The sequence below is a fragment of the Corvus hawaiiensis genome, chromosome 4 (genome assembly GCF_020740725.1).
Source record: "Corvus hawaiiensis isolate bCorHaw1 chromosome 4, bCorHaw1.pri.cur, whole genome shotgun sequence".
Taxonomy (NCBI): Eukaryota; Metazoa; Chordata; class Aves; order Passeriformes; family Corvidae; genus Corvus; species Corvus hawaiiensis.
Window position 1 is genome coordinate 30,395,747 of NC_063216.1, and position 15,896 is coordinate 30,411,642.

The 15,896-nt window shown below is 49.7% G+C and overlaps 2 protein-coding genes across 3 annotated transcripts; one reads left to right on the forward strand and one right to left on the reverse strand.

Annotated features, from left to right (window-relative positions):
* Positions 1-38: 38 nt before the first annotated feature.
* Positions 39-9,882, forward strand: WBP2NL (WBP2 N-terminal like). 2 transcript variants are annotated; one of them, XM_048302681.1, is made up of 8 exons: positions 39-146; positions 3,159-3,267; positions 3,815-3,950; positions 5,429-5,521; positions 6,312-6,530; positions 6,922-7,050; positions 7,373-7,449; positions 8,342-9,882. In XM_048302681.1, the coding sequence occupies exons 1-8, from the start codon at positions 88-90 to the stop codon at positions 8,387-8,389; spliced, it is 870 nt and encodes a 289-aa protein (XP_048158638.1). In that variant the 5' UTR covers positions 39-87; the 3' UTR covers positions 8,390-9,882. The 2 variants fall into 2 exon arrangements, with proteins under 2 accessions (XP_048158638.1, XP_048158637.1); XM_048302680.1 differs by having other exon boundaries at positions 73-170.
* Positions 9,883-10,567: 685 nt separating this feature from the next.
* NAGA (alpha-N-acetylgalactosaminidase) lies at positions 10,568-15,699 on the reverse strand. Its single transcript, XM_048302677.1, has 8 exons — positions 15,486-15,699; positions 14,946-15,120; positions 14,624-14,801; positions 14,250-14,344; positions 13,414-13,575; positions 12,750-12,947; positions 12,400-12,543; positions 10,568-12,175 (listed from the first exon to the last, which is right to left on the reverse strand). The coding sequence occupies exons 1-8, from the start codon at positions 15,641-15,643 to the stop codon at positions 11,996-11,998; spliced, it is 1,290 nt and encodes a 429-aa protein (XP_048158634.1). The 5' UTR covers positions 15,644-15,699; the 3' UTR covers positions 10,568-11,995.
* Between the last annotated feature and the right edge of the window lie 197 nt (positions 15,700-15,896).

The window sequence follows — 15,896 nt, forward strand, 5'->3', positions numbered from 1 at the left end:
GGCCTGCCGGGATGCGTCATCGGGCGGGGCCGCGCGGTGTGACGTCACTGCCGCCGCCGGGTCAGGGGCGGGGCCGGCGGGGCAAAGATGGCGCTGAACAGGAACCACTCGCAGGAGGGTGGTGTCGTCATCCCCAATGCCGAGAGGTACCGCGGGGGTCGCGGGGCCGGGTGGGTCCTCCTCGGCCCTTGTCCCCTCAGCAGGGCCGGGATGGCGGGGCCCGGTGGTGGGAGGCTGCCGCTGGGGCAACTCCCGTTTCCTGCCCGGCGGCGCGGGCCCGGCTCGGCCTGGGGTCTGCGTTATTAAAGCGCTCCCTGGCAGGGTGGGGACGGGCTGGGGCGGGCAGTGGGGAGAAGGCCTGGCTGGGGTCCGTAGAGCTGCCCCGTCTTCACTGTGGAAGCTCGGCGGTCCTTAAAGCCGCTCCGGCGGGCGTCCTGGGTGAAGGCTGAGGCTGCCATCGCTTGTAAAAGTCAAGGAATTGGGGTTTTTTTAAGGTTACTTAGTAACGTCGGAGAGGCAGAGACTACTTAAGGTAGGAGTCTTGATCACTTGAATTCATAAGTAAGGAACTTGAATTCAAAGTTTCTCTGCCCAGAGAAGCGCCTATCCATGGAAGCACAGCCGGCTGCTCGACGCCTGCTCTCGCCCCGAGTGGGGATTGACAAACCGGCTTAACAGACTTGGGCTTCAGTTTGGTTGTGTTTGGATGCTCCCAGCATCCTGGCAAGAGAAATCCTAGAAACCCGAGGCCCAGTAAAGGATCGAAGTAAAAGGATCAAAGGAGTTGGTTTGGGGCTGGTGATCAGTAGGAAAATTACACTCCAAAAATATGCTCCATGTTGTGTTGAGTTTGGAGTAGGAGCTGACTCCTAATACTTCAGTCAGGAAAGTCCTCTGACATGTTGAGTTCATGCTGGTTTAAAGGAGGTTTCTCTACCCTTTGAATCCTGGGCTGCATCAAAAGTAGCATGGGCAGCAGGTCAAGGAAGGTGGTTCTGCCTCTGTATTCTACTCTGGTGTGACCTCACCTTGAGTGCTGCATCCAGCTCTGGGGTCCCCAACATAAGAAGGATGTGAAACTGTTGGAGCAACTCCAGAGGAGGCCACAAAGTTGGTAAGAGGAATGAAGCACTTTCTCTGTGAAGACAAGCTGACAATATTGGGGCTGTTCAGCCTCAAGATGAGAAGGTTGTGTGGAGGCCTCATTGCAACCTTCCAGTATCTGAATGGGACCTACAGGGAAGGCACAGGGGGACTCTTCATCAGGAGCTGCAGTGCTAGGACAGGGAGTAATGGGTACAAGCTGAAAGAAGGGAAATTTAGGCTAGACATTAGGAAGAAATTCTTTACTGTGAGGGTGGTGAGGCACTGGAACAGGTTGCCCAGACGAGCTGTGGATGCCCCAGCCGTGGCAGTGTTCAAAGCCAGGTTGGATAATGCTTTGAGCAAACTGGTCTAGTGGAAGGTGGCCATGGCCATGGCAGGGAGGTTGGGACTAAGTAATGTTTAAGATCCTTTCCAACCCCTAACATTGTGTGGTTTTATGATCTCAAGCCATTCTTTGAGGTGCTGCTCAGTCACAGGTGAGGGCAGTGTGGTTCCACAGGCTGCGCAGCCTCCTGTGACAGCCCTGGACAGGCATGCAGGTGCAGACCGGTTCAGCAGCCTAATTACTCTCCGTGGTGGTGGCTGCATGTTACTTGCTTGTGTGAGTAGCTGCAAAGCAGTAAACATTACAATGACTACACAGAAATTCTTCCCAGTGAGGCAAAATGACGTGAAATGCTGCTACAGCACATGATTGAGGGAGTGTTCTGGTAAGATTAGAGCTGTCAAAAAGTTGGTTTTATGTAGCTTAGAATAAATGTTTCTCCTTGCATTTTGGAAGTGGAAAGAGCTCTGCTGTCTCCTAAGTCTGTCCCTTCCAGCCAGTCTGAGAATCTGCATCTGGCTCAGCTATGAAGTAATGTCCCAGTAGAATTTCTTGGTCAGGTTGTTTTTTTCTCATCAAAGCTAGACTTTTCAATACCTTCATTCTCAGGTAGCTGCGTTTTTCAGATACATCTGCAATGTTCTTCTTTTCCCTAAAGAGCAAAGAACCTCAAACTGTAGGGCATTTGGTTGTTTTTCCATATGGTGGCCCTGCAGATTCCTCCCTTCCCCAAAGAATTGCAGTTTCCTGACTTTATTTGACTTCTGCAGTATGCTGAGCACAGTACATAAGGGTTATTTTAAATCCAGCCTGTTCAGGCTCATGTTGGTTTAGGGTTTTGTCACTTTGTTTTCCATGCTCTTGAACCATAAAGCACCTCGGGGTCTTTTGCCACTGTAACACGCTGAAGGTTTATCACCCCCAAAGTTCTTTTGTTTATTCTGCAGATTTTCTTACTATGTGGTACGTTTAGATCTGCACCATAGACTCAGTGACATGCTTTCCCAAGATGACTCTCTTTTTTTCTGAAAATACATTTAGTTTTTCACGCACCTCCATACCCTTGACCCTGCAGTGTTCACAGTTCTCATCTGGCTTTGTGTCTGCTAATGTTCCCATAGATATCCAACAATAATATCCTTATTGCTGACATCACTGACTCATTGTTTCATTCCTTAGCACCGTTCTGTTTATTACAAAAACTTAAGTAAGTCATGTGAGGCAGGGTCAGCAGTGAGGGTTTCAGTGCAGCCACCTCCTCAGTTTGCACAGTGGGTGTGGTCTTAACAGCAGTGCTATTTTCCAGTGCAGTGGACTTGATTTGAGCATGGACTGGGAGGGAGGATTGCTCTAAGATTACACCTTGGCTTCAAGGGGATGGTTTCTGACACCTCAGCCCTTTCTGTGCCCTGATCTTTGGGCTGAGGGTCTTTCTGTGCAGAGTGGAATTCCTCAGTCTGACAACTTTGGAGACAGAAAACCTCCTGTTGTTTAAAGGTGCCCTTTGTGAAGGAGGAGCAGGGCTTGTTTCAGGTGAGAGGATGAATTCTTCCACTCTGCATAAATCATCCCTCTCTATTCAAAGTCAAAATGGCAGGGCCCACAGCAGGACTTTGGGATAATATTTAGAGTTTTGCTGTGCTATTCCCCTCCCTGTGTGATAGGGGTGTGTGTTGGAGCTGTTACCGAGTTTGTCTCTCCAACCTGTCTTGATTTCCTCCTGCAGTGTTCTCAAACAGTGTAAAGATGTGGAACTCTCCTTCAGTGACGTGACAGGCAAGCCTGAAATCTTCAAAGGCACCAAGAAAGGAATGCTGTATCTCACCCCTTACAGGGTAAGTCTGATGCCAGCAGGGCTGCTTCTTTCTCAAGAGATCTTGTAAACTTTAAACCAGAAACCTAGTTGATGATAGAGGAAGGGATTTTTGTTGTGGAAGGAACCACTGACAGCCCTAGGTAGGAGAAGGAAACGTGGAAATGGGATAGTTCATACCTATGTCAGAATCCCATTTACCTACAAAGGCACATGCAGTCCTGGAAGTCACTGTCTAGAGAATATATTTCATATAATGTGTCAGTCAATAATACTTTCATTGCAAACTCTCATAGCTTATCCTTAAAAAGTAGAACAGTAAAGCTCTGTAAACATGCAGGTGTGTTTTAAGTGGTTTATTATTTTGGAATGTACGTGCTTCAAGTGAGTGAGCCATGTGCTGTCAAAGCTGTTGGGGATCCCCAGTATTAAAGCTGTGAAATAACTCAATGCATACTCATACTAGAGGTTAAGTTATCCTCTTTTTGGATGCTGATACAATGAGAACTCCACAATCACTCTCTTTATTGAATTCAAGTAATTCAGAAGCATTCCCTCCTGTCTTGCAGATGATCTTTGTGTCCAAGGGCAAGGATCCTATGCTGTCTTTCATGATGCCATTTTATTTGGTGAAAGGATGCTCGATTGAGCAGCCTGTTTTCTCTGCCAATTACATCAAAGGACAGATCCAAGCGGAGGCCGGAGGTATGTGCCTGTGCTTTGTAGATTGAACTCTTGCCAAGTATCACAAGGTGCTTTTTGCTGAACACCAGACAGGCAGCTTATGTGCGCAGGAAAGGCAGAGTAGCTGGGGTGGTATAGCTGGTGTGTCCACACTGAGGTAACTCCATCTCCTGCACTTCACGCCACTGCTGCTGTGTTACTTTCTGCCCCCAGGCCAGGAGCTGACTTGTCCAGGATGACTTCTGTTTAATTCTTCTGTCTTGCTGGGTGTTGTCAAGTTCACTCAGTTTTTGAATGAGCTTGTTTTTCTCCTGTCTTTGACCTGGAAGGGTGGGTAAATGACCAAGTCACCATCAATGCTATTGATAGAATTAGAATAAGCAAGCACTTTTGGTTTTGAAAAGTCAGCAGCCACTTGGGTATGGTTTATATGGATCTGTGAGTCTGCTGTCCATCATTGATTTAGCTTTGATCCCAATTTGATTATGAAGCTGTGGTAAGACTTAAGAGTGGTGTTCATGACCAAACATGGAGGGGAATTGCAAAAGAGAAATCGGGATTGGAAACATGGCTTCTGGTTCAAATTTCTTCCCTCTTCAGCCCTGGAATTAGTTGATGTGCGTTTTTATGGCATCTGGAGGGTCTGTGCTTTTTGCTTTCTGTTTGTAACAATGTTTTAAAGTGACTGGGTCCTCTGGGGATTGTGGATCAGCCACAATCTTGGGCTGAAGTCATACTAACACAGTGGTTTTACAAAGGTGAATCTCCAAAAGAATGACTTTATCCATGATGGACTCTTTTGTTATATTTCTGTACTTTATTTCTGCTTTATCCCCAAGAGACTATCTCTCTTTATACTAATTTAATTGTTACACAAGGAAGATAAATCTTATATTTAAATGACATGTATTTTTAACACCAAAACCCAAAGCACCTCCCCCCAAAAACCAGCAAAACCCAAAAAGTAGGCACAACATCGCCTACTTGATTGGTTTCTTTTAAAAACTGCTATTATACTTCAGCATTTAATAATCTCTCTCAGCTCCTGTGTGTCAGTGAGATTAAAGATGTTGCATTTGATTTAAATCCTAGCTTGAGTTGCAGATGCTGATCTGTAGTTCACTGAGGACATCAATAAAACTTCATCTGAGGGCTTTCAGTTAAAATCCTCAGTGAAACAAATGTTCAGTCTTTACACTGTTCATTATTAGGTTCCATTAAAGCTTTCAGGAAAGAGCAAAACAGGATTGTATCTAGAGTAGGCTGCTTCTATATGACTATAACTTCTAAAGTGTAAAAAAATAAATTCCTGATCCTCTTGAGATACTATTTTGGGGGATGTCTGATAGCAGTGCCATGACTCTTTCTCCCTGATAATAGGATGCAAAATAGTTTTGAAATAAAGAAGAAAAAAAATAATTGAAGTATAAACAATTTTGCTGTCTTGGCTGGTACTGAGGAGGCTAATAGTCTGCTTCCATTCTAATTCTTTCTTCTAGGTGGCTGGGAAGGTCAGGGGACATTTAAACTGACTTTCAACAGTGGAGGAGCCATTGAGTTTGGACAGCTGATGTTTAAAGCTGCTTCTAGTGGTAAGGGATTTTCAGATCCTGTGGTTCCCTCATGGTTGGCTGAGCTAGTAAGCAAGTGTGCTTGTTCTGAACTTCGTGGGAAGAGAGGTACCCTATGCCCTCTTCCACAGCAAAGTATTTATTCTCTTTCCAGGGGAACTTTTGGTTTCCCTTCCAATCCTTTTTCTTTATTTCATCTTAATGCTTTGTGCAGTCAGAATACTCTGGGGTTTGAGCTTCTGAGGTGAACCACCTTTTTCTACAGAACCTTATTTCTCCTGGAAAAAGGTTGAAATATGTGATGGTGAAAAATTGCTTTGCTTATCTATCCTCAGCTCAGTTCTATTGTAGTGTAGTAAGATGGGAGAAGTTAATGTGCACATTAGGAGAGGGGAAAAATAGGTTTTAAAAAATAATTTCTTTTTAAAATTTTCAAAGGGAGGAACAAGTACCTTTTTTTTCTGATAAAGTTTCCTTTTTAAAGAAATTTGCATTTTAAAATATATTTTTTTTCAGAAAGAAAGTTTAAAAAAAAAGGAAAAAACACTGTACTGTTACTTGCTTTAGAGTGGTCTTTTCTTCAAGCAGTGGGAGCTCTGTGGTGGGACTGGGACCTGCGAGGTTGTATTTTTGCAGCTGCTTTTCTTTAGCACCCTGTGACTAATGCTTTTCAAGCACAGAGCTATGCCAGGACTATACAGTGAATCTAGATAAAGGGAAACAGTGCTGCATTAACAGGACTATTTTCATTCTGTTCTGTACATTTAGTTTTAAGAAAAGATGTCTGGCTTACTAAACATGTGTTCCTTAGCTTCCAGTGGCGTTCCTCTGCAGAACCCTGGCTATGGATACACCCCTGTTCCTGGAGGATATGCACCCCCCCCGCCTGCCCCCGGGGGCTATTCACCTGTGCCGGGAGGCTACGCTGCCCCTCCGCCACCGAACGGACCATATCCCTATGCACCACCTCCAATGAATGCCTATGGACCTGCTCCACAGCCCATGGGATACCCATACGCCCAGACTCCAGGTTTGGAAGTTGTGTAGTGATGACTGGCTCTGATACTAACTGTGAAGAAATGACAGTGGTACGATGAGGGTTACTGTTGTTTTGTCTCCAGCAAGGATCCTTGTCCTTGAAAACTCTGTCACATGCTGTTGATCACACCCATGTGTTGCTATAGTTCTAGCTACGTGAAAATGTGGTTTGCAAATTGTGCTTGGTAGAGAATTATTGCCTGCTGACATGACAGGCATTAGCAAATTATCAGATCCCTGCTGTCTGCATCCCTGCCAAGCCTGGGGAGCTTCCCTTACCACTGCTCTTGTCCACAGCTAATGTGCTGTCGGGCCTGTGAGCTCTCTCCCCTCTGTCCCATGATCCGTGGTCCAAAGCATCAGCCTGGTGTTGTCTTTTTCAGGTATTTACCCACCACTTCCAAACATGAACCCCATGTACGTGCCACCTCCACCGCCCTACTCCGGGGCACCTCCTGCGGGACCCTCAGCCCCCTCAGCTCTCCCAGCCTGGGTGAGCCCAGGGATGCCAGGTAAATGGGACTGGGTGGTTGCCAGGGTCTGGGTGCAAAAGGGTGCCTGGGGACTTGGTTTAAGGGTGGCATGGGCACAGCATGGGGTGGAGAAGCTGTTGTTGCAAGAGCTCCACGTCTTCTGTAGGGAGCTGCTCAGCCCTGCACTGCACAGCTTGCCAGCTTTCCTGAGCTGCTCTGAATTCTAAGCTGGCTTGCTGCAGTTCCTGTCAGCTCCTTGGGCCTTTGTTGCCTCCTTGGAAGAGCACTGGCTGGGGAGAAGGCTCTGGGGCTGGGGCCATTGCCTCAGAATTTAAGGTGGCTTCTTTTCCTTCCTTTCCAGGAGGCAGTAAGGCCATGGAAGCTGCTTCCAGTGCATATTACAACCCTGCCAACCCACACAACGTGTACATGCCCATGGTGAGTACCATGCCTGGTCTTCATGTGCCTACTCCCTCCTCTGTCACTAGAGATGGTGCTTTGCATTCCTAGCAAAGTCTAGTGTACTTCCATGTTGAACATGCACAGAAAGTATGCATTTTTCTGGGAGGGAGGCATGGATGTTGATCCCATGAAGAAGGCTGGTTAAATTTTCAGTCAGGAAAGCAGGAGGGCCTTAAGATTGATGCAGTAACAGCCCTTTACTACCTGTCTTACTCCTAAAGGCATAACAGACTTGCATGGGCACAAAGGAAACACAGAGCTCTCTGCATCCATTGGGCCTGAAAATGAGGAGAGTTAAAGAACAGGTCACTTAAGGATGAGAGCATGTGGGTTTCTGTTTTGCTTTCTTTCTGGGCTGCATGGAGACAGGGACATCTCTTACTGTTCAGTCAGTGGCAGCCAGTAGGTTGTGTGTAGCCTCCATCTGGTACATGACAGTCTGGCTGTGCCCTTGACTGCCTTGCTTGGCTCTGGCAGGCTGGAGACTGATGGAACAGCAAAGCTGGCCCTCAGCCCAGGGTTTGCTGTCTGCTGGGTCAGAGCTATGAGCTTCAACAGGGACAAAGCCCTGGAAGGGAAGGGAGGATGGCTGTTAAAACAGATTAAATGGCCCATTTGCAGTAGACCATTTGTTACCTGGTTTTGAGGGGACTTTTCCTAGAAACGTTGTGGAGGCAGCATGTATCATGGAGCATAACTGATACTGGAGAGGAGTGGTGTGATGAAATAACAGCTTAAACCATAGCACTTGGCTCTGTCTGTAGCTCACTGCAGGGCACTCATTTCTGGTGAGCCAAGCCTGGGAATGCCTGGAAAGAGCTGGTCATAAAACAAGCATGGTTGTTGACTCTACTGTATCTCCTTCCAGGATCAGCCGCCTCCTTATGCACCTCCTGAGGATAAGAAGAACAACTAACAGAAGGAAATTGCAGCCAGTCTCCCACATTCTCTCTCCCTGAAGACAATTTGGCTGTTAGTACCCCTCAAGTTAGCATATCTCTAGATCTCTGTTTCTCTACAATAGATATAGCGCTGGGCAGCTGAGCACCTGCCCTCCTTAAACATTTAAGTCAGTGGCAATACAAGGCAGGACAACAGCACTTTCCTACTTACTTGCTTTATCTCATGGGGTTGAAGGACTAACCTTTTGCCCTGCCATTGGCTTGAGGAGAGAGATGGACTTCTTATTAAACCATATCACATGACTAATCTAGGACTAAAATGTGAAGGCTCTGGGATCTTGTTGGAGTAAAACAACTTGGAATGCCAAACTTTTGACTTCTGAAGCACTGTCCAGGAGGAAAGGTGTAGAGAGCCGTGGGGTTCCCTGCATGGATCCTCGGGTGCCCTAGAAAGGTGTTAAACTTCCTTAAGTTCTAGCACAATTCAGTGTGAGATGGGACTTTGGAAATCTGGTATTGTGCTGGAAGTGTGTGGCTCCTGGACTAACAGTTGAGGGGTGATGACCTTGAGAAGTGCATTTTAAGAAATGCCGAAGCATTTGGCTACGAAAGAGGGAAGGGGATGGGCCCCAATCAGCCTGTCTTTGTAGCCATTGGATAGAGAAGCAAACAAAGGTGTGCCTCAGGGCAGTGAGCTCATAGACTGGCAGGCCTGAGGATCCGTCTTCCTTTCCCTGTCCGAGCAGGCCCCATCTCTGCGCAATGATCCTGCGTCAAGCAGCCGTTCTTCAAACATAATGGAGTCAAGTGCTGCACAGGAGGCTGCCTGTCTTGGAGCAAAATATGTTACATTAGGAAGATGACCTGGCACTAGCCTTTTCAGGAGGCAAGTCCTGCAGCCCTGGCTCCCTCTTGCTGAGCAAACTTGCGCTGTGTGCTACCTCCCCGGGGAAAACTGGCCTTCATCTTTTCCGTCAGCTGCTGGAGCCAGGCCGTGTGTGCCCACATCTGAACAATGTGGGCAGTTTAATCCCAGTTGGTTGCTCACAGGTGCAGTGCCCTCGGCTGGGAACTGCTGTCTGGGTATGAGTTACTGATGCTTGGTTCTCTTGCAGAGACTCTGCTCAGCCACAACCTATCCTTTTTCCTTAGGACATAGTGCCGTTAAACCTGCTCTGAAAAGAGTCTCTAGTCTGGTGGAGACCCTTGTGATCCTTTACATATAGGGTGATTGTACTTCTTCCTACAGCCTCCCTACCTTCACAAGAAGGGGGAAGGAGTGTTTTCCCTCTTACTTCCCTGTATGGCAGGGCTCTCCTGCAAGTCAGGTTTGCACAACTTAAAAGTATGAATTCCTAAAGCAGTTCCATGGGGGGAGGAAGTAAGTTTCCTATCTATTTCTGAGTTAGAGATATTCTAACAACTCTGTATTTAAAAAAAAAAAATCAACCATGAATGTTTGTAACTTTTTGAATTGCACTTTAATACAGGAGTGTTGATACCTTTATCTGCCAGTTCACTGTTGTGTCTGTGTTGTGTTGACCTTAATTCTTGCATACTGCACAGAAGGCTGGAATGAACTACAACCACTGCTGCTGCTCCCTCGGGTCAGTTGTGGGTCTGTACTTCTCTCTCCCTGGTATGTGGCTAAGCTGGACCTGGAATCAAGTAACTGGTGGGAGTGAAGAAGGTGGGGCTTATCCTTGCTGCCTGGGAAGGGTGGAAGGCTGGCTGGTGCCTGTGGCTATGCCCAGGTATCCAGAACTGGCACATGTTCATGTCCCATCGCTGCATGTAGCAGGTGCCATGTTACCACACTGCTACTCATTACAGCCGCATTCACAGCATCTCTTCTATGTATATTACACCAGAGGGAAGGCCTTTAAAGTCTTTAAAAGAAACTCCTCACTATCAATTTTTCTTCCAGCAATGGAAAAATAATATATGATAGGGAAAATGGCATTTGGCTATGGACTGTAAAATCTGTTTCCTCTTGTGCCAAGGAATGCTGCTGCCCTGCTGAACATGATGTAACTACTGGAAAGCCATTTCCTACTCTGCATCAGTCCAGGTTCTGACAGGAAACCAGTTCTGTTTCCTAGCATAGTTGTTCCTGTTTTGTGGTAATGACCCTGTAATCCTACATTAACCAAGCAGCTGTAGCTAGCAACACTAAAACATGAGACAGAGTCTGTGATCTGCTTCCCTTTATTTCAGTATCAATTTGCCTCAATCACTCCCCAAGAACAAAGCCAGCTCCTTGTTTTTTAGCAAGTTCTTCCTTATTAGAACTGCAAGCGTTGTGTTCAGTATTTTGACCCTGCACCCAGTTTCTGGAAGGGGCCAGAATCAACCATTTGGTCCTGTAGGAATCAGAGTGGGCAGATGACCAGGAACCCTCCCACAGATGAATAGGAGAACTTTTTTTTTTCCCCCCCCTAATCTAACGTGATCTTTCCCCAGTCTGAGGCTTAATCTTGTGTCATCTAGAACTCCTCCATAGGTAGTCTGTTGTATGAAGGTGAAGCAGTTGAGGGCTTTAGAGTCTCTCCTGACACTCACTTCCAGTTTATTAGTGCAGGCTCCTCCTCAGAATAGAGCTGTGGATTTGGTGCCCTTGGGAGAAGAAGCCTTTCCCTGAGGAATCCTGTATTTTCAACCTGCTGGAGTAGGACCTGATCATCCTTTTAGCAGAAATTCCCTTCTAGAGCAAGAAGGATGCAACTTTCAGCTTGGAGGCACCTGTGACCATTGCCCAACCCAAAAGACCACCTCAACTGAGTATCAGCATCTTCCTGCCAGCACTCCTACGCAACGTGCTATGGTTCTGCGGTTTTTGGTGCGTACCACAGCATGGCTCCTGAGGTCGTGCATGGCTCATGGAGATTTTTGCTCTGCTCTGCTGTAAACCTCTACTAGAGGGGCTTTAACACAATGCTAGCACCCCTGCTAGGCTCAAGTAGTGCTGGCCTCTAGGATTGTGGCAGCAGGATCAGGCCTGCAAGCAAAGCCTCACTGTACAGGACCATTATGCCTCCAAGAACTCTTGCTCCTGGTGGGGATATATGGGAGGGATGCAACCCTGTTGACAGCCCCTTATTCTAAACTAAGCTGATTATAGCAAAAGAAAGAAGGTGACCAAGTCTGATCCTTGACATTAACGCCATCACACACTTGGGAGGTGAGGGTGGGGGAAAAGGGAGAAGGGCGTGTCACAACCCTAGGAGATACAAAAGCACCCAAAGCCTTTCTACAGGTGTAGTTCAAACAGCCCCTGCAGCAGTCAGTAACATCCAGCTCAAAGCAATGAAGTTCTCAGGTCAGAGCTGACAAAACTTCAGTAGTGGCTGGGCTCTACTTGTATGGCATCTTCCACGAGAGGATCTCAAAAGGCTTTGCAATTAGCGAGGAATTATGCTCTGCATACCCTTAGGCAGTGGGCAACAAGAATTCCTGATTTATGCAGATGGAGCAGACATCATTAGGCTGGTACCAGGGGATGTTCACTGCCCAGCATTGCTGGGCTCACCAGCAGAAGGCACTTGTGTAGTGAAGAGCCACGTGCCCTGGGGTCTCACAGCTCACCCTGGCACTGTCCACACCCCATCCCCTGGGCCCTGTCACAGAAGGGTTGGGCGGAAACCCTCGCCAGGGGCTTGATGTCTGACATGCCAGGGTTGTACCGGGAGTGCCATGGGACGGAGATACCACATCACCACCCCTGAGGGGTTAATAACCACTGAGAAGTTGTCTGCTGTCTTTAAGGCCCCGATGATCTTCCCAACGAACACATCTTGTACCTGAAAGAAAGAGATGGAGCTACCAGCATTTCCACATCTTGGGGTCCAGCTGTGGTCACTGACATGGCATAGCAGGACAGGGTACAGCAGTGAGCAACAGGAGAGAGACCCAGTGGGCAGCTACCCCTTCATCCCAGAGGCATGGAGTGAGAGTACTCCCTCTCACTCCCCCCAAAATGCGTGGAGATCTGGGAAGAGGGGGATCCATGTGCCATGGGACTCACCTCATACACAGCATCCTCAGGGAAGTGGAGCTTGGCCAGGCTGGTGGTGTAGTGGAAGGGCATATCCGTCCTCCGGCTGAAGAACACAAGGGCGCTGGCAGCCTGGGACAGCGGGCGCAGAAACACCTCGATGTGGGATTTCTCCTGGGGTGGGGATAGGTGGGTGAGGCAGAGTTGCTAGGACCAGTGTAACTTCTGACTCTGCACTGTGGAGCTGCTACACCAGCAGGCCCACAACTCCCACAGCTCTCCTGCTCTTGTTTCTCTGCATCGCTGCACTCTCCCTCCTTATTTTGATACTCTGTGCTACTTCTGTCTGCTCTCCCAAATGCATCTGCTTTCCCCCTAACCTTGACAATCCTGCGCCCCTGGATTCCCAGGGGGTCCTGGTTGATCTGGATCATCAGGCGGTTCTGCAGGATCTCCTTGGCACTGGGGGAGATGGTGCGGAGATCCGTGGACATGAGGAGCGGAGCTGCCATCACTGTCCACAAGGCCATTTGGGAGCGTGACTGCTCGTAGCTAAGGCCAAAGTTTCCAATGATGAGCTGGAAGGGAGACGGTGAAAAAATGGAAGAGGAAGAAGAAAGTTAGAAACTTGTCTGCTTGTCATCGCTGATGCTGCTTCCTGAAGGGACCCACAAGGGAAACCTCACACTTTTGCTTCCCCTTAAGCAGTCCACCACTGCCACCACAGCCACTGGGATATCTCATCCCTGCTGGCACCATACATTCAAATGCACTCATTAACATCCTTTGTTTCACCACTATTTGCCCTCAGGCTGTGCAGGGAAGGACAAGAACATCTGGAGAACTTGACAGGTAAACTCAGGTGGTGAAGGGTTCTTTGCAACCACGGGGTTTTCCCACAGCTTGGCAAGGGCAACACCAGCTTTGCCTCTGCAGCAACAGGGCTCCTGCTCCTGGAGCTCTTCCCTTGCCCTACCCCTAGAAGGGGATCCCTGGAGTTCCTCATCCCCAGACAGGGTCAAAGCACCCACCACCTGGCCGCACCATGTCTGGGTCGTTCCAGTGACCGGGGCCAGCTGCCGGTTGCAGCACGTCCTGGTTTGTGAAGAACCAGTCCACAATGGAAAGTACACTGTCCCAGGAATCCTGGATGTCGTCATAGTTACGCCACAGGTTGCAGATCTCTGCCAGGACGGTGTAGTTCACCTGATGAGGAAAACAGGGTCAGGCAGGAGGGAAAAAAGAGTTGCTCTGCAAGGTGGGGGAGCAGGGGCAGCACTGTTAATTGTTGAGGGCTGCACTGTCCAGAAAGTGTGTGAAAGGCAGAGGAATCTGGAGAAGGGCAAGGAGGGAAGGGTAAGGAGGCAAAACAGAGTCATAGCCCACAATGTCTGGGCATATGCCAGTACAATAGGATGTCTGGCAAAACAACCACAGAGGCCATGAGGAAATATGATAAGCTATCAGCTACAACAATGAGGGCAGCTCAGGATTGACTCAAAAAGTGAAAGAGGAAATATGTGAGTACAACCAATTCTCAAGAAATACATACTAGGAGGATTATCCTATTTCAAGCACTGAAACCAGACAGGATTGTTTCATAAGAAGACTGTCAGGACCAAGCCCACACCATGTGAGTAGGGTGAAGAGGGTACACCCCAGAGCCTTCTTCCCACAAATTCCCATCACCTAGCCATATTGGGACCCCCAAGTGTCCCCAGATGCCTGCCAGGAAGACCACATTCCCTTTGGGGACCTGCAGCACCATCCAGGGGTAGAGAAATAAGCAGGGTGTAACACCCTGCTCCTGGAGCTCCAGCCAGAGCTCGTCCAGGCCACAGGGGACATGGGAACCCGCCAACGGATGGGAAAACCCTCACCTTGGGGGGAAGACCCCCCTGATACGCTGGCCAGCTGCAGGAGTAGACGATGGGGCGGCCTGTGGCATTCAAGGCCCTCGCCATTTCTGGGTATCCTTAGGGAGAGAAGATGACAGCCAATGAAGGGGGTGGCTGGCTGCAGCCCATGTCCCAGTTGCAGCCTTTGTCCCAGCCCACCCAGCAAGAGGTCTCCCAAGCCAGCCTGGCTTCCTGCCTTATACCACCTCCAGGGCACACAAACTCTTGCCTCTTTTCCCAAGAGTTGCAAGAGGAGACACAAGGGAAGAACTGGCTGGACAAGTGTTTCTGCAGAGGATCAGCAGCCTCAACCAAAGTAGCAGGGGGAGGAACACCACAGGCTGGTGAACTCTTACCTTTTGCCTGCTCCTCTGCAGACGAGTAGCACCCATCCAGCTTCAGCATGTCCACACCCCACGCTGCAAAGGTCTGGGCATCCTGCTGCACGTGTTCCAGCATAGTGCCTGGGTAGCCCCCACAGGTGAAGACGCCCAGGTCACCGTAAATGCCCAGCTTCAGGCCCCTGGAATGGACCTGTGAGGAGAAGAGAGCTGCAAGGAGCAAACAAAGGGATCCAAGATGTCTCCCAGGTACCAGGGTCCTCCATTTCTTCCCAGTTCTCCCACCATGGTGGCATGGGGCCACAGAGATCCCCAACAGCCCCCAGCAGGCACTCACGTAGTCAGCCAGAGCCTTAATTCCACTCGGAAATCTCTTGGGGTCGGGAACCAGCTGTCCTGCCGCGTCCCTCTGCTTGGCAGACCAGCAGTCGTCAATGTTGATGTACTCATAGCCCAGCTCCCTCCAGCCATCCTCTGCCAGCCGGTCTGCCATATCGAAGAAGAGCTGCTCACTGTGGATGGAGGGGACACGGCAGGCTGAGACCCTGCGACCCTTGCACCTCACCAGGTCAGGCAGGCAGAGGGATTTTCGGGTTAACTGGGGGCGCTGGAGGGCTGGTCTGAGCCTTAGGAGGGTCTCCAGGGCTCCCATGTAAACCCTGTCCGTGTTTATTGACCTCACTGAGGGGGAAGCGTTTCCCCGACTGCCTGCAAAGCCTGGCCACAGCCTTCAGCTCTGGGGACTCTCCAGCCCAGCACCGGGGCATCTGAGCCGCCCGCCTCCCAGGCGCCAACCACCCCGGGGTCCGAGGGACGCAGAAGGTGCCAGAGCCATCCCGGGCCTGAAGTTCGACCCGACCAAGCTCCACCCGCTGACCTGATGCAGTTGCGGGGATCCGCCTGGCAGTCCACGTTGCAGCGGAACCTCTCCCAGGACATCCAGCCCATGGGGGGAGTGCGCGCCAGCCCGTTCTCCAGGGCCACGGAGGGCAGCGCCAGGGCCAGGGCCAACCCGCTCAGTACCACCGCCTCCATTGCTGTCGCCGGGGCACTGCGCGCCTCTCCCGGCCCCGGCCCGGCCCCGCTCACATGATGCCGCCCGCATCACCTGACCGACCGCCCACGCCTCCTTCCCGCCCGCCCGTGGCCGCCGTGCCCCGCTAGTGTCGCACCCCACAGCCGTGCCCCCCCATTAATATCGCCCCCCCGCCCAGCTGCACCCTATTAGTATCGCACCCCGTCCGTGCTGCACCCCACTGCAGCTGCGCCCCCCTGCTGGCACCCTGTC

Bases quoted from the DNA above. Each gene is read 5' to 3' on its own strand.
- WBP2NL (XM_048302680.1), top strand. From the start codon at position 88: ATGGCGCTGAACAGGAACCACTCGCAGGAGGGTGGTGTCGTCATCCCC. The intron at 3,268-3,814 runs GTAAGTCTGATG...CCTGTCTTGCAG, and splicing joins TGTATCTCACCCCTTACAGG to ATGATCTTTGTGTCCAAGGG. The intron at 6,531-6,921 runs GTTTGGAAGTTG...TGTCTTTTTCAG, and splicing joins CCCATACGCCCAGACTCCAG to GTATTTACCCACCACTTCCA.
- NAGA (XM_048302677.1), bottom strand. From the start codon at position 15,643: ATGGAGGCGGTGGTACTGAGCGGGTTGGCCCTGGCCCTGGCGCTGCCC. The intron at 14,802-14,945 runs GTGAGTGCCTGC...TTCTCCTCACAG, and splicing joins TTAAGGCTCTGGCTGACTAC to GTCCATTCCAGGGGCCTGAA. The intron at 12,176-12,399 runs GTGAGTCCCATG...TCTTTCTTTCAG, and splicing joins CTGAGGATGCTGTGTATGAG to GTACAAGATGTGTTCGTTGG.